Genomic DNA, 27,877 nt, shown 5'->3' on the forward strand with positions numbered 1-27,877 from the left:
CTGCAAAATAAAGAGGAGTGTATAGGAAAGCTTGTGCATTTCAAGTTAGCTGAATTTAAATTTTGGGATTTGATTACCATAGATTTAGGGATTTGTTAACCCTAATTTAAAAGATATGTTTGTATTTTAAATTATTCAAATCACATGTAAAGCTTTATAAATAGAGCTTTGTACTCAAATAAAATTTCCTAATATATTCTAACACTTCTCTTCTCATGTGCGAACACAACGAGAATGAGAAGATAGGTATTAACAGCTAGGAGCCTGTTCCAATCATCATTTCGAGCTAGTGACTGCATCAATCGAATCCTTGGAAGCCGATCTATTCAGAGCCGCCAAGAATGCCGTCATTGGAGTTACCATGCTCCCTCACGAGTCGCCCAAAGAATCAGCTCGTTATGCCATGCGCCGACACAAAGGTCTAATCACCTCGATAGTAGCGCCAATCGACAGATCCAATGCCGCAAAGTCAAAAACTGCCAAGAACGCCGCCATTGGAGCTCGGACGCACCTCTGGAACGTTCTACTTCCATGCCATCCCTATTGCCACGCCATCATAATGCCACGTCAGCGTCCACTCACAATTTGATTGGTCACCGTTGATCGTTGACCTTATATCATAGTTGACTTTGACCATTGCCAGAGTTGATCAGGTGTTTCCTACTTTTTCGTCCTAATTTCATATTTCTGGTCTGTTTTTGCATTGAAGCGATCGAACATGAGTTGAAATGGCTATTGAACCTGCCAGTTCATTATTATCCTCTTAAATGATTAAAAAATTGTTTATTATGTCACTATTCCAACTCAAACAAAAAATGGATACGCAGAGGCTTTACTACCAGGCAACTAAAAGATTTGTGTAGGTAATAACATCATACTAAAATTATACATATTTTTTGCAAATTAACACAAAAATATAAAACTTTATAAATGCTACAACCTGAACTTAAGCTAAGCATCTTTCTAACGCTCTTTAACCATTAACCAAAATGTCTCCTAAAGTCATAATATTAATTTCAATTATTTAATTTATTTATAGTATCATTTAATGGAAAATTCTAATGGAGAGATGAAATTGAAAAAAATTGAAAGATTAATACATTAAATTAACACATTTTAAAATTCAAGGGTATAATTGCAAAAATGATAAAAGATCAGGGGGTGGTAACTAAAGTTTTTTCAATTTTTATTGACTTGTAACTTTTGTGCCGTAAATGAATAAAGGGTGTTAAGTTGTGCAATTTCCTGTTTAGGCACCTGGGACATGGCGGTGGATGCTTGGAGTTGCAGGACTTCCTGCTCTGATTCAGTTTGTGTTAATGTTGCTTCTTCCAAAGTCGCCCCGTTGGCTCTACCGCAAGGTTCTTCCCTCATTTTTTTTTCTAGTCTAGTTTAGGGGATTCAGAAGCGGATAATATTGTGTCGTTAGGGGTAAGTCATTACATTAATATATTTGTATATGTTCCTTAAGACCATTTTTTGAAATGACAGGTAAGGAAAGAAGAAGAGAAAACCATACTAAGGAAAATATACTCAGACAGAGGTAGAAGAAGAGATCCGTGATCTAAAGGAATCGGTCGAAGCTGAGATCGAGGCAAAAGGGTCTTCTGGCAAGATTTCCTATGCTGAACTATGGAAAACCAAAGCTGTAAGAAGAGGGCTAATTGCTGGAGTTGGCCTTCAGGTTTTCCAGCAGTTTGGGGGCATTAACACAGTTATTCTACAGCCCCACCATAGTTCAATTGGCTGGGATTGCATCTGATGAAAGTGGAGTACAGAGTACTGCTTCTCTCACTCATTACTTCTGGCCTCAATGCTTTTGGCTCCATAGTCAGCATCTTTTTTATTGATAGGATTGGGAGGAGGAAACTTCTAATTATCAGTTTACTTGGGGTTATACTTTCACTTGGGCTTTTGTCAGAGATATTTGTTTTTTATACTTGGAATCATTCACCATGGGTTACCCCAACTGTAACATCTCAGTTTAAAAATTATACCTGCCCAGATTATACTTGGGCTGTAAATGCCAATGGCTGGAACTGTAAGAACTGTTTGAAGGCTTCATCTCCCCCATGTGGGTTCTGTGCTTTGGGTACTAACATGGTAAATGAAGATTTTCTTACTTAAATTTCCAGTAATTATAGTGCATTAGAATTCTACCTAGCTAGCTCCATGTGGTTGAGGTTTTCTTCTTGGGAAACATCATTTGACAATGTTGTTCTCACTGTCATGATTTTTATTGTGTTGCAGGTATGGCCAGGGGAGTGTTTGATCTCAGATGAAACTGAAGGATTGTGCCATGGAGAAGGCAGGCAATGGTACACCAGGGGCTGTCCAAGCAAAATTGGATGGCTTGCACTTGTTGCCCTGGCATTTTACATCATATTCTTCTCTCTTGGAGATCAGAGCTTTTTGGTCATAAAAATATGACATTAGTAATGTTTTTATAAACATATTAGCTATTGCACATGTATGCCATTTGGACCAAAATATCAAGTTATTGCATCAAATTATACCTAAAAGTATAAAAATACAAATATAGTTTGTTTTATCTTTATGCCAATAAACATTTAGGAAGATGTTCTTTGCTTGTAGAGTAGGCCAAGAATTACATATTACATTTTAAAACAACTTCTTTAGATATAACAATCTTTTGTATCAATAATGATGCAGCATCAACTATTTTTACATATAATAACAACTTTTTATGACCATTTAAACTATTCAATGGCTCCATATAAAAGATAACAATGTAAATACAAGACTATATTACTCTTCTATAAATCCTAAAAAACCTCTACGAACAAAAGGGAAGATGGGAAAAACTCTCAAGAGTTTCTTATTGATGAAACTAAGAAATAACTACTTGGCGGTCACAAATTCGCTCGGGCAAACCGTACGTTTTTCCAAACTAAATTTTAAAGTTTAGGAAGAGATTGAAAATCGCGTGGAAGTTCGAGGGATAAGTGAATATTCTTTTGATTCACCATCAAAACATTGTACAAGGATGTTGAATCGAAATGAACACATGCATTATCCTAACTAGCTCGTAACCCGTGCTATGCGCGGGATTTTTTCTTATAATTTAGTTTCAGGAAATTAAAAAAAAAAATAAAAAAAGGAAGAAGAGAAGAATAGAAAATATAGATAAAAAATGAAAATTGAAAAATACTAATATAATATAATAGTGTTATCTTTTCTGTATTACACAAAGTAATAAAAAACTAGTCAATAAACATAATAAACTAAAGAATATCGGGCTTGTTTGTCAAGGAACAATGCATTACAGTACAGTTCATGTACTTTTTTCCTCATTTTTTTTTATTTTTTACTACTAATCAACATAAAAAATTTCCACTTTTTCACTTTTTTATATCACATCAATAATTTTTTATTACTATTCAAATAAAAAAATTCACTACAATACAAAACTTTTCACTTTTTTATACAAATTCTTTTTATTTTATATCACATCATCACTTTTTACTAATTTCAAAAACTAACAACCTACTACTCTCTCACCATCATTTTCTTGAATTTAGTGTAAAATTTACAAAATATAAAATAAGCAATTTGAATGAAAAATAATATATTAATTACATCAAAAATAAGGAAAAAAAAAAAAAAAAAAAAAAAAAAAAAAAAAAGAAAGAAAGAAAAAAAAAGAGGAAACGAAATAAGAGAACCAAAGAAAATATAGACAAAAAATGAAAAATAAAAAACACTAATAGAATAGAATAGAGTTTTCTTTTCAGTATACTTTTCCAGTTCATATGAAACATTGAAAATCAATATTGTCTATCAATTAAGCACGTTAACAATGTGCATTATACAGTGAAAAAAATTCAGTGACCAATGCAAATTAAAAAATCGTCATACCTCGTACCCAAAACAACAATTAATGTAAACTCTCTCTCTCTCCATGGTTTCCTTAAATTCAATGTAAAATTTAGAAAAGGAAAGGAAAAAAAAAAAAAAAAAAAAAGCAATTTGAACAAAAAAATATATAAATTAGGAAATAGGGACAAAAAAATGTAAAGAAAGAACAAAATCATAGAAAATGAAGTAAAAAAAAAAAATGTAAAATGATAACCACTAACATAATAGAAAAATAACTATTTTTTATATACTTTTTCCAAATCCAATGAAATTTATAGGTATAGAAAGAAACTGCGGTCAAATAGATATTTTTTAATCCGACCATCATTCTTATATATAGCGCTACTTTTTCAACAGAAATAAAAAAATAATATAAATTATCAATGCAAAAATAAGGATAGAAAATCAAATCAGAAAAACAGAAGCACATAAAATAATACAAACATTTTATTTACAATTCTATTGAACACAACCCCGACAAACTTAAAAGGAAAACTAAGAAAACAAAGGCTATATTAGTATTACAAACAAAAAGGTTCCAACAATGGCAAAAACTTTGCTCTCTTTGCTTTGAGCACCACTCTCTGGTAATGTAAACAACATTGAAGTTTTGCATAGCTACAAACCATTACTTCTCCATATATTTATTTGAGAAAACGAGAGATATTTGAGTGACTTTTGACATTTTTCAAAGAAAAAAAACCGACGTGTGACTCTTTGAAGTTTAGTTTATAACAGACATTTAGTGGGAAGGGAAGCGGTATTTGAGTAAAAGATTTTACTTAAAGGAAGGGAGAAATGTAGAAATTAGTGAGAATTTAATGATAATAAAATTATATGTTTCTTGAGTAAAAGATTTTACTTAAAGGAAGAGAGAGAGAGAGAGAGGTAGAAATTAGTGAGAATTTAATGACAACAGAATTAGATATTTCTATTCATTTTCTATTCAATGGAAGAGATTTGATTAGGAATATTAAAAACACCGTTTATTTCACATGAAATACATGAAGCAGTTCAATTTTACTTCTTCTTTCTTTTCTTTTTTTTCTTTTTTTATTTTTATTTTTTTACTTAAAGGAAGAGAAAGATGTAGAAATTAGTGAGAATTTAATGACAAATAAAAAATTGACATTTCTATTCATTATTTATTCAATATAAGAGAGTTAATTAGTCATTATTTATTAAAATACACCTGTTTAGTTTTACTTAAATTACCGATTTTTTACTCAAATGACCGGTTCAATATTTAAAAAGTATGGATTCATGCCACGTGTCTTAATTCTAGGCCAACTCTAAGTTGGAACTCAGCTTTTATATATATATATGATATGTTTCAATAAAAATAAAATCCATATAATTTTGAACATTTAAAAAAAAAAAAAAAAAAAAAAAAAAAAAAAAAAAAGCATTTCAAATTTAATGCTTAATTAACTATTTAGTGTTTTAAATGCATTTATATTCCTTTTGTGCACAATAATCAAATAAAATTTTGCCTCTTTTGGCCTTCAAAAGCATAATAACACTTACAAAAAATAAGTGAAAATCGTGAAAATCACATAAAAGAAAAACAAATATCTCATAAAATATTCAAATGAATTAAAACATAAGACCCTTATTTTTAGTTTAATTCATATAAATTAAAACATGTTAAAATCTTTGTTCTCATAAGTATAGTTTAAAATGAAAATAAGTATGAAGAAGAAAAATAGCAAGAAGAAAACCACGATTTTGATTATCACCCTTATTTTTAGTTTAATTCATATAAATTAAAACATGTTAAAATCTTTGTTCTCATAAGTATAGTTTAAAATGAAAATAAGTACGAAGAAGAAAAATAGCAAAAAGAAAACCACGATTTTGATTATCAAAATATAAAATTAGTAGGAATTTTTTTTTAATGTCGATGTGATACCTATTATATTTCAATCATATATAATTCTGAACATTCGAAAAAGCAAATGAACAAAAAAAAAAAAAAAAAAAAATCACATAAACATTCAAATGAAGAATTGTCAACCACAAATTTTACAAACAAAATGGAAACATATTTAGATTTCAACCAAAAATATAAAAATACCAAAGAGTCATACTTATATCATTAATTGAGAGAGAGAAGTTACTTGTATCATTAATAAAGAGAGAGAGAGAGATTAAATAGACCGGTTCAATTTTATTTAAAAGATGGGTTCAGTACTTAAATGACCGGTTTAGTCACTAAAAAGTATGAGTTCATGCCACGTGTCACTATTTTATGCCATTATAAGAAAGAACTCCGCTTTTATATATATATATATATATATGATTGCTTCAAGTCTTCAAGCCAGTTATGGGGATCTTCCTTCCTCTTTCTTTCACTTTGGGCCATAACTTCAATCCCTCAGGAGATGTATACAAATCACAATACTGGCTCGGTTATAATCTAACTAAGCCTAAAATAGAATCTTATGAATTTTAACTAATTTGAATTAATAAGCTATATGTCATAATTAACTTTTTATTTATTTATTTATTAAAGACATAAGTTGGTAGGCTCCATACCAAAACGGAAGAAAAACAAAAGACCTAAAAAAAAAAAACACTCACACACACAATCACACCCACACTGTATATAACAAAATATATTATCTATTTCTGTCACATCTAAAATTAAATCTAATATTCGAAGCAATCTTTCTTTTCTTTTCTTTTCTTTTCTTTTCTTTTCTTTTTTTTTTTTTTTTTTTTGTAATGTATTACACAGCAAATCGGAATACAAACAAACTCCAGAAAAACTGGAACTCTGCTGCAAGCAGCAGCCCAACTCACTCTCTAAACCTCTAGCAATCAGGCTACGGCCAGCCCAACTACACCAAACCCATCTTTACAAACAAAACAATGCAGAAAAACTACCCTCTTACAAACAAAATAGCACTACAGAACCTTCAAAGAGATTTTCCAAACTATAATCCTTAAAAGATTATCTTTCGCCCATGCTACCCACAAGGATCCCACCTTGGTGAAGAGATTCCAAATGTGCCTGCAAAATGTTATAACTAATTTCACTTGAGTAAAGGGATATAGAGATTGTGTGACTTTGTCACGGGGGAGGGGGATGGGAGGAACAGAGGGAGAGTGAGCATTTACGAGGTTGAAAAGTCCAGTTTTCTGTACCAAAAAAAATTTACCAAACTGCAGAGGATTAAAACCAGTTATACAAGTCATAGCACACCAGATTCTATGATATACCAAACAGTCCCTTAATTATCTCAAAGCTAGGGACCTGCTAATGGTAATTAGTTGAAAACCACATTCTCTGTCATTTGTTTATGACACCTTACACAAGATTAGTGTTAAACTAATGACAAGCAATATAGGCATTCAATTAGTTAAAAGTTACAGGTCACTTGGCTATCATCTCACTGCTTGAAAATTGATGGGACTAAAAAACATTCTTTTTCTTTCTTTTTTCAATGCAGACAAATTCAGGCAAAATTCAAGAGTCTAACCAAGCATATGCTAGATTTATCCAAACAATGCCTATGCTATCACTCCTGCATCTGGACTCCAAAGACTCCCACACTCTACGCAATATGCCCCGCCAAAGTAAGAATCTTGACATGCTTTTTCTTCCTTAGCTCGTGAGGGACGGGCCCAAAAACTCTCGTCCCAATTGGCTGCCCTTGCTTGTCAACAAGTACCACAGCATTGTCATCAAACTTGACTTCACTGCCATCACAACGGCCGCGTTGCATGGCTGCACGGACAACCACACCATACACAACCTTTCCTTTCTTGACTTTTCCATTTGGATGGGCTTCCTTGACAGATGCAACTATTGTGTCTCCCAACCTTGCACCTTTCTTCCCCTTCAAGGCCTGTATGCACATCACCTTTTTTGCCCCAGAGTTGTCCACAACTTTGAGAACCGTCCTCATCTGAATGAAAGTCCTTTGCTGCTGCAAAGTTGCATAGGAAAAAATTAAGTCAATGTTTAGAAGAGATGACAACAATGGACCTTAAAAGATTGATTTGGCAAAATGGACTTATCGCCCTCAGTTAAGATAACATGCACTACTCCCACTCTATTAAAAGCAGACCAGCCACTCAGACCAGTTCAACTATGGTCAATGATCCTCTTAACCACTTGGGAAAAAAAGAAGAAAGAATTGGACTGTTGAACAGCCAGGTCGAACCAATCAAACATTAGTTGAAATGACCATTGAACCTGCCAGTTTATTGTTATCAGCTTAAATGATTAAAAAATTGTTTAATATGTCACTATTCCAACCTCAAACAAAAAATGGATACATAGAGGCTTTACTACTAGGCCACCTAAAAATTTGTGAAAGGTAATAACATTATACTAATATTATACATATTCAAGTTTCTTTGCAAATTGACACAAAAATATAAAACTTTATAAATGCTACAACCTGAACTTAAGCTAAGCGTCTTACTAACATGCTTAACCATTAACCAAACTGTCTCCTAATATTAATTTCATCACTTTAACAAAATAATTAATTTTATATAAGAACATATGTTTTTTAAATGTTTATGATGTCACAATCTAACCCCAGTTGACCCCCGAATCGGACTTAAACTTGAACTTCTACTTTTTTTATTCTTTCAATGATTCAATTTCTAAAACCATGACTACTCTAAATTAAGGTATATCATGAGCTTTTTTTTCCAACCAAAATGTATGAAGGGTAATCATAATAAACCTTAGAGTGAGGCCGTGGGTTCAAGCCCCACTGGGTGCTTGTATCAATTACCAATAAAAAAAAAAACATTAGAGCTTGACCTTAATTATAAGTTTACCTTTAATTTCAATTGCTTCAGTGTTCATCTTATAGTTTCATGTTACAACTTGAACGCTTCATAAGTCTACTAAAAATCATTCATGTGAATCATAGGTGATATTTTGACTTTGAAAAAAATTATAAATGGGTTACCCATGCATAAAGAAACACTAATAAATAAATATAGTATGAAAATGAAGATGAAGATGTCATTTTGTAGGTTTTGTTATACTAAAATATCATTTGGAATTTATGTGAAAGGCTTTTTAGTGCCCACACAATTCTCAACGCAAACTTACATAGACTTCCTTTACTTTTTAGTTGAGAGAGACTCTTTGAGGGTCCAGATTGCAATGATTTTAACACTATAAGGTGATTGATGCATTGAAATTTCAGGGTTTTCATTTGAATACGAGATAAAACTCTAGGGTTTGCTATGTAACTACCCCAATATACTATACTTTCTTTTCAGCCTTTTAAGAGAAATAATTAAAATGATTCTTCCTTTCAAGGCATACGTTTATGCTAATTGGTCTCTGGAAAAGAATATTTGCCAACCAACCGACCTTTATTCTCTTGAAAATAAAATTCCATATGGTAGACTTAACAGGGATAATGAGAGAGAGAGAGAGAGAGAGAGAGAGAGAGAGAGAAGACATCCAGGCAGGTCTTTGGCTACACTATGAGCAGCCTTACCGGGGGGGTGTTAACTGCCACAGGTTTAGTTAGACACATGTGGTCACCCCCTTGGAATCTTGCCTTCAATTTAGGGAATCCAGGCAAGTTTCCCATTCTAGTTTTAAAGGTGAATATATCTGCAAAGGAGTAACTTGTATGGCCGATTACTACCTCTAAGAGAAGTTTTTTAATTGTCAAAAAGTTTGATTCTTCATATATCTGACAGATATTTTCAGAAGATACTGGTCAAAATTAAGCATAAATTGAAACCAAGCAAATAACATTGCCTCTTCCAAACCATTAAGGTTAGCAACAGCTGAAAGGCTACACATTGTAGCCCATAAGAAGAAGCTGTTTATGGCAGCATATTTAGATCTATTCTATGCACAATACTTTTGCAAGATTACGAGAACATTGCTTTAAATTTATAGACACCAAGTGACATTTACAATCTTCAAAAATAACAACAATAAAAATAAGGACAGAAAAATACTGACCTGAGATAAGGAATTGTTGCATGCCATCTCAAGTGACGTGTTCAGTAAATTAGACAAGTTGTTTCCAAGTCCCCCCAACAATGAACGGCCAACTAGCAGTTTGTTTATTTTCCCCAACAAAATGAATAAGATGCAGTGAGTCAGTGAGCTAAGAATATACAATGTAGTCATCAAGAAAAGTTTAACCAAGGTCCTCACAAAGGGGCATTTCTACTTTATATGTAGTCAATGAGGTTTGTTTTTATTTTTGATAAGTAAAGTCAACAAGGAAGATTAAGAACTGTTGAGTCCTTGAAGCTTGTTACAATTAGCTTACAATTACTTATCAAAAAAACAAAAACAATTAGCTTACAATTAGCAATTTAGGTAGAATAAGGGAAGCAAGTTCAATTTAGCACGATTAGGTTCAGAAGCAGTCATTTTAGTCCCAAGAATAAACTCAAGTTTTTCCAATCCATTCAAACCGAGCTTGAATGAGGCAAACCAGCTCGAGTAGAACAACTTGATAGAGTCAATTTAACAACGTCAAGAATCAGAATTCCATTACCCAACCCAAGCTCATTTAAAAAAAAAAAAAAAAAAAACCTCAGCTCAAGTTTCAGTCCACACAAAATAATACCTCGATAACCAGTTCTTATTACTTCTTCCCAAAAATCAAATCCAGCACTAGAACTGAGAAAAGGAAAAATTCGGTTCACACCCTTAAATAAACATCGACTTAATTACAAGCATCATACTAAACCAACAAACAAAAACCTTAAATAAACTGTAATACTAATGTCATTACAATCCAATCAGTCTGATGGGAACTACACATGACATCCAAAAAGTGATTTATGGGTGAAGGCCTACCAACTGAAATTGAAAATGAGTAAGAGTGATTTTTTTGAACCATTTATTGGAGGAAAATCACTTTCTGCAACGGTGAAAATTTGACACTACAACTAGAATCACTCTCTGGCACCCAAAATCACTTTTTGCATAAGTTCCAACCACAACTAGTTATTAACTCCCAATAATTAAATTAAGGATTAAGGACTAAGGACTAAGGACTAGTATGACATACAAAAGGGGCTAACGTCTAGTGAATGAGCATTTACTTAATTACAAGCATCATATCACATCATATCAACTCAAAGAAAAACTGATATGAAGTATCGAATTACAACAAACAGAATCATCAAAAGGTTTCCCAATGAGCAAGTTATGGGCAAGCAAAATTTAGCAAACCAGCAAAAGTGGACATGAATAAAATAATATTAATAATAATAACTACGCGGATCAAACCAATTTGAGAAAGAAAAACCCATTAGAGCACTTGAAGAAAACCCCAGAAATCACATACCACGAGACCATTTGGAAGCCAGACCAGCAGCCATCTCTGAATTGATCTTCTTTCCCCTGCCAACACAATTAGATTTTTATCAAAACTCAAGTATCCGATTATGACGCTTGCCCATTAAGGATTTCCCAAACAGAGAGGTAAAGAACGACCCAATACACAACTGAGCCTTCGCTTTTCAAAAAATAAAAAAGCGGCGAGCTAGTGAGAGTTGGTGGCCATTAGAGCTGCAAAGGGCTGGGCGGCTGAAGAAGATTCGAGGATGGGCAAAGTATATCGTTTGCTAGGGTAAAACATTATTGAACGGTGGAGATGTAGGCCTTAGAACTAACGGTAAGTTGGCAGTTTTGGGAAATGTGGGCGTCAGGTGATAAGGTCGCATGGATTACAATTTACAAGCATACAGAATTACCTACAGAAATCCCAAAAATATCAAGTCTATTACAAGCTTCTTGAGAGAGAGAGAGAGAGAGAGAGCTGACCTGAGAGTATGACTCTGCGGAGGGTGGTGGCAGCAGAGTGAGCTCGAAATGGGAGAGAAACCCTTGACGGTGGCGGAGCAGTCAGCGCTATTTTGGGAGGTTTTAGTCTCAAGCTGGTAAAGGCCGAAAAGAAAATGGTCTGAATCCACTTTGGCCCAATTCTCATGAACTGGGCTTGGAATATTCTTGATCCAGTCCAAGAGCCCACACTTTGGAGATTTGGATACGTATTTTACTTTTTATTTTTAATTCAAAAAAAGGGTAGGAGGGAGCAACACGCCGACGACCATAATAGCACTTATCCGCTAGGACATGAGGGGTAATATGCATTTATTTTATATGTTTTGGATACATTTATTTGATAAAGGGAAATGTTAAAAACCACACCTCTATCTCGCCCCATTTCTTTGTATTGATGTAGTGATATACATAAGTTTTTGGACTTGTGTTTTTTTAACAATGATTGATTAATGGGCACTGTTACGTCAGCCCAATAAGATAGAGGTAGTATGAGGGGTATAGTTTTTAACATTAAAGCATTAGCAATAGCTTCCTTAAATCTCATTTATTTCCCTAAATTTATGGAAAAACTCATAAAAAATCATGCAATTGGCTTCGTTCCTTGGAATAATTCGGCCAGTGCCGCTGGATTCTGACAATCGGATCCCAAAATCAAGGATTTTCGGCAAAAGAGTCGAGCTACCAACAAACTCCAATGCCCGGCGGTAGCGAATTCCCACAAACATGTGTGCAAGAATAAAGAATTTAAGTCCATAAAATGGTTTACGGTTTTCAAAATCGTAAATCGTTTTCCAAAAATTAAATAAGATTTTACAGTCATATTGAAAATGATTTCCGTTAACCATTATTTTCGTCCCCACCAAACACCAAAAAATGCCGAAAACATTTTACCCCGAAACAGACGGAGTATTAGTACAAACTGCCTCTTGGGGCCAGCATCTCAAGCGAAGCCCCCGACTCAACCAGTCCATGCTGAGCGGGGTGCGAGGCATGCATCCCAAGTGTATCCGACAAAAGTGGGTACATAAAATAATCATACTTTGAAAGAGTTTCTGGCTATCATTAAAAAAATAGTTTATTTCCCTCTATTCAAAGAAAACCAAAGAAGAATTGTAGGAGCTAGACCTACCAACTCAATTAGGCCAGAAAAATTGATGGTACCAACTAGCTAGAGAGAAATCTTACCAGCACAATGATCTCCTCCATAACATACACAGCACAACGTGGAAGTATGTATAAATATATATATATATTCCATGCTAGCTAAATGTTCTCCTCCAATCAGCGTTGGTCAAGCAAGCTAATCAAACCCCTGCTTGACTAGTTAACTCAATCTAGACCCTCAACCAATATTTTAAGCCTTCACGCCATCAGTGGCATGCACTTTGTAATGGGTTTACGCCAACCAACAATATCATGTTGTGATGTTTTTTGAAACATCAGCGTATCGCACTTTCGACAACAAAAGCAAAAACCTGAGAATTATTATTAGATATTTAGTTCTAACTTTTTTTAACATATGCATTGCTAGCTAGCAGTGAACATGGCAACCTGAGAAAGTTGGTTTGTATATGGCAACTGGCATGGCAAAGGTCTTTTCAGAAAGAGATGTGAAAAATAGTGCTCTGTTATTGGATCCATCACTAGCAAACCGCTGGTTTGAGGTTCAAGCACGTACACCCCGGCAGAGAATTAAGACAACTCTTGAACAGTTGAACTCCATCCATTTTCTAACAAGAAGTTGGTACTGCTGCTTAATCTGGTAACGTCAAAGGATGTACAGTGGTACCACCTTCTTGATCAAGATATTTCAAACACTCTCTCTCTCTCATCATGTTGTCATTGATTTAGTAAACTCCCAACCCACCATTCAAACTTAAGTCCAATGGCTCCTTACTACTTTGTATTTACCTCTCCGTAGGTACAATTAGAACTGTGCAAATCTAATGTGAACCCAATACGAAATTAGTTGAATAGAGTTGATGGATTTGACCCGTTTAATTAATTAAATTGGTCGAGTTAAGGTTATATCCATGCCACGACATGATATTAACTCGACACATAACAATACAAAAGAGCTAATAATTTTCAACACGACCCACGAACTCAACAGAAAATTAACAGGTTATGATCGATTGAAGAGTTTTACTTGTTTAATTAAATGAATCGAGTTAAAATTACGATCCGAACATGAATTGTCACCCATAAGTTGTAATAGTCCTAATCTATAACGTTGTTTAGCAACGGCCAACCCCTGTTAGTACCTCCTCATCGGCCTTAATTAACAAATGAAGAATTTAATTATATATATTATGTGTAATTTGTAATAAAATGAAGCATCACTGTACGACAAGGTCGTTGAGAAGATAAATTAGTAATCCATATTCCATCCATCAAAGAATGTATTGGGTGATGGGGTACTGTACACTCCTGTGCACTCGAGCATTTCTCATGATAGACCAGGACACGTGCCTCTGCCTCCCCCACCCTTCCCCTTCAGAGACCACGACACGTGCCTCTGCCTCCCCAACACCTTTCTCTCGAGCGTGTCACAAAACTGTCAAAAAGCCTTCTCCATCTCTCTTTCTCCATTGCATCGAACAACTCAACTCAACACAACCCCCCACTTTCCCTCCCCCCATCTTTACCTTTTCTTTTCTCTTTTCTCATATGCCCCCACACCACATCATGGTTGATTGTATGTATTATATAGAATTATTAGCTACGTTTATAGGGGCTTTGGGGGTATTTTACTTCTTTTTTTAAATATTATTTAGGGTTCGTTTGAGTTTACGATTTCAAAAAGTGCGATTTCAAAATAACGATTTTGAAAAGTGATTATTCAAAACACAGTTAAGCGTTTGGCAAAATCGTTGTTTTCTAAAAAGCACCATATTGCCTACGATTTGAAAAAATAGATTTTTACATTTTTAAATCGCAGTTTTTTTAAAAACGCAACTCTCAAACGATTTATTTTCTAAGATTTAGTTTAAAATCGCACTTCTTGTCTACGAAATCACAATCTCAAACGCATCTTTAGCCTCCTAAGCTAACAACTTATTTTTTATGAAGCACCACAAATTGACAAGTGTCATGATTTGACACTTTAAACTACCAATCTGTTATTATTTAACCCCCTCAGTCAGTCTTAACTGTTATGTTGGATGTGTATTTTCGGAATATTTTTGTCAAATTTGATTCTCCATCCAAGATAACGGCCAAGAGACGGAATGGGCTAAGTTACAACAAATTGGCAGTTTGAAAGGCTTAAATATGACACTTATCGATCAGTTTATGTTGCTTTATAAAAAATAGTTATTAGTTGAAGGGGCTAAATTATATTTAACCCTTAATTTTTATTTTTGATAAAACTTCACTTACCACTCATCGTGTATCAATCTTTCAAATTTTTTTCAACTTTACCACTCCATTAGAATTTTCTATTAAATTCTAAGAGAGATGTATCAAAATTTCTAAAATACTTTTTTTAGGGAGAAAAAATAAAAATAAATAAAAAATAAATAAATAAAAAATTGTAAGGATTTAGGTGTTAGTCAGGATTTAACAGAATTTGTAAAAATACTCACAAAAGTTTCAAAGATTCAGGCGTAAGTATTTTTATAAATTCCGTTAAATCTTAGCCAACGTCTAAATCATTTTCCTAAAAAAAAAAAATAAGTCTTAATGGACGTGTGAAATTAAAAAAAAAAAAAAAAAAAAAATTGAGAAATAAATACACCAAACTGAGAATCTTTTAAGTTTAGAGGAGTAAATGCAAATGTAATGGAAGTGAAGGGGTTTAGAGAAATTTTCCTTTAATTAATTATTAATTTATTTAATGTTATGATGGATGATTAAAGAGATTAAAGAAAGTGGTTTTTATGGGGGGGATTAATTTAATGATGGCTTCTTTTTAACCGGCAAGTGATGGAGCATGGGATTGCGAGCACACGCCTCATGGCTCTTGGTGACTCATAACCTATGTTGGTAATTGGGGTGGTGGGAGACATTACTATGATTTGGATGAGAATCATAGTACAACCACCATTTTCCTTGTTCTTCACATTTTCTTTCTATTCTTTTTATTTTACTATTTTATAATCCACATCTTCTGTGCCCCTTCCATGTCCCTCAATCTGGCTCATATTGGGGGACCATTATCCTATGATTCGGCTCTACTCCATTCTAGTACAAGAACTTGCTACCGAACTTAGTTGAGACCGTCACGTTTACATTATGAGATAAAAGTACGGTTGCTAACATTACTTATTTTAATAATACAAAAACAATTTTCACGCTTATGTTATACCTAAACATTTTTTTAAAGAGTAATACTATTTAGTAGACTGATATACGACTGTTATACAACTAGGATTGCGTGACAGTGAAAATCAGCATTATATGTTTTTTTTTTTAAAAAAAAATCACTTAACCCACTTGAATAGTTGAACTTCCGTCACTTTTGCAATTACTCTCAAAGTTCTCAATTTAGTGTATCGAATTTAAAAAAAAAAAACCAATTTCACCCCTTTGTTATGATTTAAAAGAAAATCCTAACGGAGGTTATTGAAATGCCTAAAATACCTTTCTTTAAAAAAGTAGTTGTAATTTAAAGGTAATTTTGTAATTTTATAAATATTATAGGGGTACAAGTGTCATTTTACCCTTCAACTGTCCGATTTAACCCCAAACCCTAACAAGATTGTAAAAAAAAATGAAAATGAAAATTCGTGTAATACCCCGTATTTTAAGATATTTAATAAAGTATCTTAAAATATAATTTAAAACCTAATAATAAGGCAAAATAATAGATGTGAATATTTATGAAAATAAATTGATTAAAAAGCGTTTATAGTTTCAATTTAATAAAAGTTCAAACGGACCTTAAACTTTGAAATAACGAAAATAAGGTTAAACAAACTCCGTTTTTGTCAATTCAAAAGCCAGAACGCTCGTCTCAAAGTCCTCTAGCGATGTCGTAATGTCACGTGAAAATCGAAATTTTCACTTACATTTTTTTATAAAAAGTGTAGCGTTACAATTCGATACACCAAATTGAGAGTTTTTGAATTTTGAAAATAATTTCAAAAGTGATCATAAAAGTTTTGGGGGGTTAAGTGAAGTTTCTCCCCCCTCCCTTTTTTTACAAAAGTTGATCTAATGACTGATTTTTATTATCATATCAATAAGTTGTATGACACTTATATAATATATAACAATCTACTAAATAATTTTTTTTTTTTTTTCATATAAAAAATACATTAGCATATGTACATACCCAGTTCTGAAAGCTTTTTTGATGACATGGGTTAACATTTATTAGGATTAGGATTCTCTACAATTATTTGTCTGAATTTGAGAGAATTCGAGCAGGTGATTGTGAAAGACCACTTATGGAACCCACCTGACCAAATAAAAATTAAGCTGCCTAACCACTTATCCAATCAGGTGGGTTCCACAAGTAATCTCTCACAATTACCAGTCTGAATTTTCTCAAATTCAAACAAATAATTGTAGATGATCCTTATCCCATTTACTAACCATAGAATGACCACTCCAATTGCTTACACTGCAGATCAATTAATGCTGGTTCAAAACTTTACAAGTGTCAATTTTAGAAGAAATTTGAGCAATTCATATGTTTATAGGATAATATAGTGAAATTAATTGAAACTTTAGTGGTTTGATTTCTGTGCCTCTCGAGGAGCCCCATTATATATCCTTTTGGTAAAGCCTAGATGCTAAAAGTCATGAAAGACCCATAATAAGGTACCCAATTTTAGCCTATTTATATGTTCTAGTGTTCTACCTTTATGCATGTACCATGCAAGTAGAAGATTAATTTCAATATTATTTAGGGTTCAACCCTATATATTTCATATATATTAGCGTACACTCTATAAAACAAACAAAGATAACATATTAGCTATAAATCAAAGATAGAAAACCAGAAAGGTAAATAAAGAAAGAAATTTTGTAAATAAATGTTATATTCTATATTTCTATTATATTCTATCTCATTGAGTTGATGTGGCCGTGTCTATTAACTTTTAATTATTTATTTATTTTTTAATATGGGTTAATAGGCATAACCATATCAGCAGTGGGATAAAAGTAGGATGAGATTGTAATAGATAGCATTACTCAAAACTTTATACAAACCGTATATTTTCTTAATGATTGATTGACTCCATGATAGGGTATTTATACAAGAAAATTGGGAGACATAGTGCGTATTAACTGTGTTTATTCTAAATTGTGTTTATTCTTCGCAAGCTCAGTAGTTCCTGGCTGGAGTTTCATTTCTCAATTGATTGCAGTAGATGAGTGAATGACACTCTTGCTTTTACTCTATGCACAGATTTTCTTCCCTTATATAATATATTAGTGAGTGTTATTAGATTTACTATAATTTTTACTATAAGTTTCTTACAAACTAACGTAACAGTGTACATAAAACTTATTACGTCAGCCACTAAACGATTAATTTTACCTATCAAATTTTGTTACTTAAATTTTTTTTCACTGATTCGTGTGGCACACAAGAGCCACTGTAGTTTGTAGTATCATTTATTTAGAGCATGTTTGAGATTTCGTCAGAGAGCTTAAAATGTATTTTTAATACTTAACCAGTTATGCCATACAAAAAACTAATATGTTTGATAAAAAATAAAATCTAAAAGTACATTTTTTTTCTTTATTTTTACCCTAAAAATTGTCAAAACACACCTTTAAAAGAATCTTCAAAATAAAATTTTGGTAAAACTCCTTTTGACTTAAAAAAAGCTCTATACATACATCCTACAATCTTGTTAAATTTAGTCAAAAGTTGTATGATACTAAAAGTAAGTCACTAATTTAGATGAATTGACACTTTTGACTTGAGTAGCTAGTCCACAAATCTCCTCAAAACAACCTAGATCTTTAATTTGGATGAGACCCAGAAGTCAAAGTCAAATATTTGTTTTCTTATGCTCTTATGAGGAATTAAATTTGGACCATCTCAGAATGAGTTAGGCAACTCGGCTTGTTATATATATAATATCAAAATCATAGAATATAATATTTGAATCAAGTGAAGAAAAAATAGGATAATTTAGGATAAGGAACGTTTCATCAACATCAACAAATTTCACTTATTTTCATATAATAAGATCATTAATTTATGTATTTTATCTGCTTGAATGGAACTTCTAAACTACAAAAAATGAGATATAAGGCTCCAATTGATAAGGTTTTTGTTTTTTAACCTTTTATTTTTCATTTTCAAACCAAAAACATTAACAAACAACCTAAACACAAATTTTTTATTTTTATAATAATTATATTACAAAGTTCTTGAAAGCTATTTTTGAATTGAATATCGATCACTCGCTCGTGAGTGAGGAGTCGTTCGACCGCCTTTTAAATGAGACGTACATTTTCATCATAAATGTGTAATTTTAAGGGACAACATTCTCGTTCGGCCGGAATGCTGAAAATGAGAGCAAAATGAGCCGTATCTAGCACTGTTGATCACCCACCAAAATATAATAACAAAACATTTTTTTAATCTCTAACATGCACTCTCGATTCTCTCAATAAAGAATAAAAAAATTATTAAAAAATAATATTTAAATAAAATAATGAAAGTTGATAACTAAAAGAGAAAACCCTCTACGTGTATTTTCTCCTGTATGATCGTAACCCACTAATTGTACACAAAATTCAAAAAAAAAATAAAAAAAAAAATTGAAAGTGGTGCTCCATGTAGGAAAAGGAGGGAGTGCTCAGTTAAGAAGTGATCTCCCCTGTTTGGCAGCAAGAGGGATCACAGTTGGGTTGATGGTGGCTCCATGGCCCCATCAGAGATGCATCCTACTTTCCACATTAACTAATTAAAGATATACTAATAAACTAAGGATGGGAAGCAAAGAGACACATCATTGATCGTACGGACCAATAAGTCATGTCAAATTATTTAAATACTAAATGCCCTCAAATCTTCAAATCTTTGCTTTAAACAAATCAATCAAATTAAAATAACAACCGAAAAGCACCTTTAATTCATTTGTTAAAAGTTTGTGATTAGTTGGGAGAGGCTGATGAGAGTTCTAAACTCGACATTTGGGTGGCGGCCATCACCCAAAACCTTATTAATTGGAGGGGTTTACTTCGTTCCTTTTCACTGCCCTTGAAACTAACCTTCATATCAATAACAATTACAAATCCTGCCAACTAATTATAATTGTTATAAGGGTTTAGTTTTTGTTTCCTATATATATATATATATATATATATATGGGACTTTCTCCAAAAAAATACCATGACCTATGTTAGAATATATTTATAGTTTTCAATCGGTCGCACCGGCAATGAAACTCCTGCAAAATAGAAAAAGAGTCTGTCGATCTTTTAAGGGACTGAAAACACTTTGATAGTTAAGTCGATCTAACTGTTTGTGTGTGAGAGAGAAAGAAAACGTAATTGAGGGTTTTTGCCTTGTCTTTTAGAGAAAATGTCATATATATATATATATATATATATATATAATGAGGCTTCAATGCTCGGATGAGCAGGTTAGGTATTCAGGTCGCTAGGCCCAACGAGGCATTTCAAATTTATGGAAAATATGACGAATTTAGAGTTATGGTAGACGTCATATTTTATGGACTTTTATGCTTAAGTTTGATAACCCTTTTGTAGAATGTGAAATTTGAAGTTCATAATTTTCATAATTCAAAATTATTAGATAATATGTGATGTTTGAAGTAAATTTATGTTTTTTTAATTCATCTTTAAATTTTGACATCCCAAATTGTTCAAGTTTATGGGCATTTGCAAAAGGAATTCACAAGCTCTTAAAGTGAAATATAGTAGTTATTAGTTATTAGTCCACTTGTATGAATCATCATGATCCTAACCTAATAAGGCATTTAGATTTAATAAAGCTAAATATGAGGAAAGTTTAGAATCTTAGACATATTCTATTGTGCATACAACATTAAGTTAGGTATGATATTCTTAAGAGAAAGGAGGTGTGAGCAGATGAAGAATCAAACCCCAAAAGATTGATGGCGAAAAACAAAAACAAAAAATGAAAAAGGCCGGAATAGATCTACAAGAGATCTCTTGCGGTGTTTGCAACGGTCCAGATTTAATTTATCACTCTTTCTCATAAAAAAATTTGAAATTAAATCTATACCGTCAAAAAAAAAAACTACCAAGGATCTCCTGTAATATTTTTTTACAGTACCTAAACCAAATCCTTAAAATAAAAGAAAATGACCTAATTAGAGCTCGCCAAATTTGAAATTGCTATAGAGAATCAATAATTTACTGAAATTATTTAATTATATATACATAGAGAGAGAATATTATTAATGTTAAACATTGTTTATATATATATATATGTGTGTGTGTGTGGATCTTATTCTTAAATCTCTCGAGGGTGGGGGAGGGCAGGGGGCCTGGAATATTATTGGTCTGTAATAATAAATGATATTATATGTGTGCATGTTACGTACCTAATAAAGTACATGTAATTGATGCAGGAAATGATGTAGGTCCAAATCCAATGTTGGTTTATTTGTCAGCTACGAACCATTTAAACCAAGACTTGTGTGATAGCTCTGACTTCGACCCATCGAAAGAGCCCTTCTTCTCATGCAAGGCATAAATATGCCTTGGTATATACTTAATTGCTTGGATAGTTACAGCTCCAACCAATTGCCTGGCCTGACCCCTGGCCTCTAAAAACATTTAATTTCCATGCTGCATGCCTTCACTAGAGACTAGGGTTATTAAGTACAGTTTTGAAGGGCACTTGAAAGTAGGCCAGGTTGTTTAGCATAACCTATATTTGTTAACGTGTTTTGAAGAGTATTTTTTTTTTTTTTTTGGTTATTGGTATTATAAAAGTGTTGTGACGTGAGATAAAGGCGGTAATTGTTTTTGTGTTTTGGTTTGTTAATGTTGTAGTTTTACGAAGAATAATGTGTTCTCAAGTCAATTAAAGGCATTTACGGTTCGATTTAGCACGGTTTTTGTAATGTCGACCTCGAATTATCATAAGTTGTAATGTGAGTATTTCACTTTTCAGCTCATTTTAATTTCATTCTTACCGTTAGGGTTTTGTGTTAACCCAAACGGCTAACGGGTGAAATGTCTTTTATATCCCCGTAAAATTTATAAAAATACAAATTTACCTTTAATTAAAAAAAAACCTCAAAAAAGTAAAACAACAGAAAAATAATAAAATAAACCTGATCCAGCACATGTACACTTTATTTATTTATTTATTTTTTAAACGAAAAAAGAAAAAGAAAATGGTATTTTGACACTCAAAACATCCTATCAAATGAGTAAAATTAAAAGGGACTGAAAAATTGAATATCCATATTTTGCAACTTTTGATGATTCGACATCAACATTGCCGAACCCCTTATACATTAGGGGGTAAGCAAAGTTCCAAAAAAAAAAAAAAAAAAAAAAAAAAAAAAATCCCTAAACCACATTGAAAAAATAAAAGAAAAAATAAAAAAGTTTGTTAATGACTTGATTTTATGTCTTTTGTAGCACTTCTTTGTAAGTTTCATAACTTCTAGCTTGTTTAATATTGATCACAAAATTTGTGCTTAATAAATATTTACTTTTATCACACGACTTTATATATATATGGCCAAAAATGAAATTGAAAAGTAATGAAATCATTGCAAATAATATCTTAAATAAATTTGAAACATTAAAGGGAGAATATATATATATATATATATAAAAGTAAACATAAAACCTTCTTCTTCTCAAGGTTTGTCGTCCAATGAGTCATGCTTGTATAGAACTCCCAAAAAGTCTTGGTTTTGCCTTCCGTTTATCAATGAATAAAGTAGTCTGCCTATCCTACATTTATATGCTTTCTTGAGCCAAGTGCTTCTAATATAAATCATGAAATTTGATGAACATAATTAAATGCTTTAAATATCAATTATATTAAAATTTGAATTTTCTTGGCTTCAAAACGTTCATCTAAAAAGCAGTTCCTAGTTTTTTTGCTTGTGCATCGGGATTATATATATATATATATATATTTTTTTCTCCACCTCAAATAAAATACCTTTTTTTTTTTTTTTTTTCAGATGTACAAAAATATTTGATGTAATTGCCTACATTTGCAATTAATGTTTATTAAACGAACAAAATAAGTTTCTTAATTTCCTAAGTGCAATTACTAACACTAAAGTACATTAACTTGAAAACGTGTACTTGTACAAAGGAAGGTTGATTTATAATTAAGTACAATTAATTAAGGTGTGTACTTTGTGATATGTCAATATGTGGCGGCATGCATTCAATTATAAAAAAGGTACTAAGATCATTTATAAATGAACTTTCTATATTTCTATCTTAAATAGTTAATTAAAAGTTACTTTTCCTACTTTATAGCAAATGACTTTTTAAATACTATTCTTTCTTTCTATCTTAAATATTATTTCTTTTATTTCATTTTCCAATGAGAAAGAGAAAGGAGAAAAAAAAGAAGAAGAAGAAGAAGAGGGATAACAAAATAAATAAATAAAGAGAAAGATGGAAATAAAAAATCATTAAAAAAATAAATAAAATTATGCATTCATCTACATTGCTTCCCATCCTTCCTTACATTTGGGTGCTTGTAGATGAAATGCAAAATACATTTGGTTTTAAAGAATCGGATTGAAATGTGTTTTAGAAGTTTAGCTAACCATTTTACATAAAAATTCAGAATGCAGAAACCATTGTAAATGATAATATAATGAATTCTTGGTGTAGTTAATAATATCAACCAAATGGGTGCATGTTACGGGTCTCCGTAACAAGGGATAGAAAATCAACAAGAATGATGAATTTTTGTAGGATAATTCGAGAAATTCTGAGCTTCCTAATTATGAGAGCACACACGAGTTAAAGTCTTGCATAAATTTGACAAAAACTAAGCTAGCTTGGATATTTAAAAATGATCTTATTATGTGCAGGATTGTACTTTAGGTGATTTGCATGTTATGCTTTGTTACTAGTTTTTGGTGTCTTTTTCTTTTATATATGAGATCCCATCTATTCATTTGGATTTCATTGGGATGAATGAAAGTTTTCTTTAGGAAAAATTGGGGGATGCAGTGGTCCTCACTCCATACATTCTAAAGGAATTTGCTATTCTTCAGAATGAATATATAGGATGTAGCATTAATTTAAGAGGGGTGGGGGGATTCGACAAAAGGTATGAGATAATTACAATCAAATATTGAAATCAATTACAATCAGATTTGATTATACAATCAAATCTGATTGTATATTCTAATTTTATCTCCAATATCTAAAGGAAGATTCGACAAAAGGTGGGAGATAATTACAATCAAATATTGAAATCAATTACAATTGAATTTGATTTGAATTCAACCAAATTCGATCATATATTCTAACAAAATCTAGTTAGAGCCTGTGACGGCCAATGAGTCACCTTTGACAATTTGAATTTTCAAAGAAAACAATACTTTGGGATGTTCCAAAATGAAATAACAGAAAACAATAACTATACTTAAATGCCACATTAGTAAGTGTTAACCTTGAGATCAATGGCTGAGGACCTTGCAAGCATGGCTATTGAAGCTTCTCCCATATCCTGATCACAAAGGGGTAGACATTTGTTTTCGGAAAAATAAGAGAACCATCGAAATCTAAGCCTACAACAACAATAATAGAGAAATTATCCCTAATCCCAACATCGAAGTTCAATTCGATGATTCCTAATGGTGAGGGGGGACCAAGGAGGAGTTGGTGGATTTTCAGCCTCTAAAGATTCTTCCAATCCTGTTATGTGAGATGGTTGAATCAGGTAGGAATTGGAGCATTTTGGAGCATTTTGTATGCCGAATATGGTGAGAGTGTCTCCAACAGAGTAGGCTCGTACAAACAGGGCGATTCGCTCTCACTAGTAGAATAGGCCTGTACAAACGGGGTTGTTATAATCGCCCCGTAATCGCTAATCATCTAAGGCGATGCAGTTAACCGTTTTAAGGGTAGGGTAGGGGTAGGTGGTTAATAACCGCTTACCTTTATATATAAATAATATAAATATTTATATTATATATTTAATATAAAAACAAAACATCAAAATGACAGTTTTATCACCAAAATCATCTAGGTTTACATTTTACACGACTTGATGATTCACTCTCTCAAAGTCACTTTGTTACTCAAAATCTCACATCAAATTCACACCAACACTTTCCCTCTCTCAGGCTTCGTCTCCCGCTCTCAAATCTCGTCTTTTAGTTCTCGTCTCTCTTGTCCCTCCTTCAATCTCTCCCTTCTGGTGGTGTCTTTGTCGTTGATTGAGTAGCTTTAGCCTTTAGCAGCTAGGAGGTATAGACCCATTTGGAATTTCTCAATCTCTTTGAATCATTTCACCATGTTAACACATGGAGTTCATCTATGTTTATATTTGCTTTTGATTTCGCAAATAGCTTTAGGGTTTGCGCAATTTTGGTTTATGTGATTTTGAATTGTTTGTTTTAGGGTTTTTCTTTTTAGGGTGTCGGTTGTGGAGTATTGATTGGGGGTTCAGTTTTAGTGTTTCATTTTTCTGTGTATTTGAACTCCAACCGAGTGGGTGTTACTTTTCTATAGAAATGTTGGGTTGATTTTAGTGTTGGTAGGCCGGGGTTGAGATCGGGGTTTTACCATAACTTTGCTGCTTGGTTGCTGAGAAACCGAATTGATTTTGGGTTTTGCCAAAATTGTATAGATTTTGGTCCTATATGTACTCACAAATTAACAATGACCTTGTTTACTCTTCATGCATGATTTTTTGTATTTCCTTAAATTCTTCTTGAGTTATTATTTTTTGAATTATCGTCATATTTTACTAATAAATTTACAATACAATTATCATTATATTTTACATATTATTTGACTTCATGATTTGTATTTGTAAGGGTGCTGATTTGGCTTCGTGTTGTGCTGTAAATCCGTTGTCATCAAGTTATCAACTTTCACTTATGAATGTGTCAGACTGATTTTTATGTTTTTGTATGTTTTAGATTTGAAATGTTAGTGTTTTTTGGATTAATTTTAGATTTCTAATGTTTTGGATTTCTTAATGTCGGTGTTTATTTGGATTAGTTGGATTTGTGATTTGAAATTTGGTGTTTTGGATTTGAATTATTTTTTATTTGTATTTAGATTTGTTGGTGTTTATTTGGATTTGGCTTCTTGCCATTAGAATCGGGAAAAAGGGGCCTAAAACGTCTAAAAATCGGCTCAAAAAGTCGAAAAGCCCTTATATGATAAGCCATTATTATTATTATTATTATTATTTTAAAAAATAAAAAATAAAAAAATGCTCAAAACCGGCCAAAAAGTCTAAAAGCTCACATATAAAAAAGGGTTTTCAAACTACTGGTTATAGGTTTTAATAACTACTAACCACCGGTTATAGTGATTAGCGGTTGCGGCTGTTAAAATGCAATAACTGCCTTAGGCGGTTGTAGTTAACGATTTTAGCCAATAACGATTTGTACAGCCCTACAGTAGAGTAGACAAATCCCTTGTAATAGTCAAATTTAACGATTATTAGTTTTTTTTTCCTCTCTAATAAAATAGCCAAAATGTAATTTTTCCTTATAATATGGACAATGAATAAGCTCAAGAAAGAACTTTTAGTAGGGAGAAAAAGAGAAGAGATAAAAGAGAAAGCGAAGAGAGGCATGTGGGCTATATCTTTACTATATTGAATTATATTAAACAATATTACATACCTCTTTATTATGGATAGAGAATAAGAAACCGTAAAACAATTAAGATATGTAATAACCCTAAAAAAAAGAAAAAAAAAAAGAATATTAAATGTTCTAACCCTACTAAACATGAGCTTTTAAATTGCTGTTGAGGGGTTCCATTTATTACATACTCGTGCAAGAGAAATTGTAAGAGGGGGCAAAGCATTTTCATTCATGATTTGCTTAAGTTTACTTTCCCCTTTAGTGTTTTTTTTACTAACCTCGTTTCTTGACAAAAAAATAAAAAATAAAAAAAAATAAAATTGATTACGTTTGTTAAAATTAATTTTGTTTGATAACATTTTTTCATTATTTCTTTTGCGTAATATTTTCAAAAAAAAAAATATTAACAAACAATCTAAAACACAAGACACTCGATATTACTTATACTTTTATATTACATTAAAAAAAAAATTAACAAAAAAACAAAAGCACAATCTAAAATTCATTAACAAACTAACCAAGTTTATGTGATTTATTGTTTTCTCTTCTCAAATAAAAAAATAATGACAAACAACTAGAAGTAATACGGGCTCTTTTTGTTAATTAATGTGTTTTGTAGGGAGTCTTTTTTTTTTTTTTTTTTTTTTGATATGACGTAAATGTTAATTTTTTTTTGTGGAGAAAATACAATTAACCCCCTCAAAGTTTGACCACTTTTTTAGTTTTGCCTCAAATGTTTAAAACTTTGTAATGAGCCTCAACGAAGTTTCTAAACTGGTCAATGCAGCCAATTAATCCATTAGTGATTTTCGTTTGCTCTGACGGAAAGTGCTTCACGTGCTCTGCATGTGATTTTTTCCCTGCGAGCTTCTCCATTTTACCGTCAGTTAGACGTGGTCAATTACTGAATTGACCTTCAAATATTTCACGTGTGTTTTAGACAAATTTTAGACTGATGTTTAATAGGGCTTCAGATAACTACCCATCTTCGTGTTCTTCGACCAGCCCAAAGATAGCAACTTTTTGAACGAATCAACATGTTCGATTTCTTCGACAAGTCCAACGCATCGCATAGCGATTGTGTTACAAAAATTTGATCTTTATCGTTTGAAGCACGTGTGAAACTTTGGGGGGTTAATTGTATTTTAACCTTTACGGCATATATTAAAAAAAAAAAAAATTGAAAACAAAAACAAAAAAACACTCCCTACAAACACATGAATTAATAAAAAGAGCCCATTTTTATTTTTCTGAAAATGGTAGCTTCTCAATCTTTGACCATAAAAATTAGCAAAGTATCTTTTTATTGTTGTTTCCTTTTGTTTTATTGCGGTAGGAAATAGCAAGCCAAATCCAAAAACAAATTTGTTTATAGTAATAATTAAGAGAAGGACAAAATGAGTAGAAAGGGAAAGAAGGAGGGGCAAATAGGAGAGGAAGGAGATTTAAAGTGTGGAACGGC

The 27,877-nt window shown here is 32.2% G+C and overlaps 1 protein-coding gene and 1 long non-coding RNA gene across 3 annotated transcripts; one reads left to right on the top strand and one right to left on the bottom strand.

The window, feature by feature from the left end:
• Positions 1-1,233: 1,233 nt before the first annotated feature.
• Positions 1,234-2,508, top strand: LOC133867865 (uncharacterized). Its single transcript, XR_009900221.1, has 4 exons — positions 1,234-1,361; positions 1,492-1,779; positions 2,006-2,103; positions 2,251-2,508. It is a non-coding gene; the product is annotated as an uncharacterized LOC133867865 (long non-coding RNA).
• A 4,489-nt stretch (positions 2,509-6,997) lies between these two features.
• LOC133867708 (large ribosomal subunit protein uL14mz) lies at positions 6,998-11,785 on the bottom strand. 2 transcript variants are annotated; one of them, XM_062304472.1, is made up of 4 exons: positions 11,663-11,785; positions 11,184-11,239; positions 9,839-9,930; positions 6,998-7,811 (listed from the first exon to the last, which is right to left on the bottom strand). In XM_062304472.1, exons 2-4 carry the CDS (start codon positions 11,215-11,217, stop codon positions 7,440-7,442), a joined length of 498 nt encoding a protein of 165 aa, XP_062160456.1. In that variant the 5' UTR covers positions 11,218-11,239; positions 11,663-11,785; the 3' UTR covers positions 6,998-7,439. The 2 variants fall into 2 exon arrangements, with proteins under 2 accessions (XP_062160456.1, XP_062160455.1); XM_062304471.1 differs by having other exon boundaries at positions 6,998-7,814.
• Between the last annotated feature and the right edge of the window lie 16,092 nt (positions 11,786-27,877).

This window comes from Alnus glutinosa, chromosome 5 (assembly GCF_958979055.1).
Source record: "Alnus glutinosa chromosome 5, dhAlnGlut1.1, whole genome shotgun sequence".
Taxonomy (NCBI): Eukaryota; Viridiplantae; Streptophyta; class Magnoliopsida; order Fagales; family Betulaceae; genus Alnus; species Alnus glutinosa.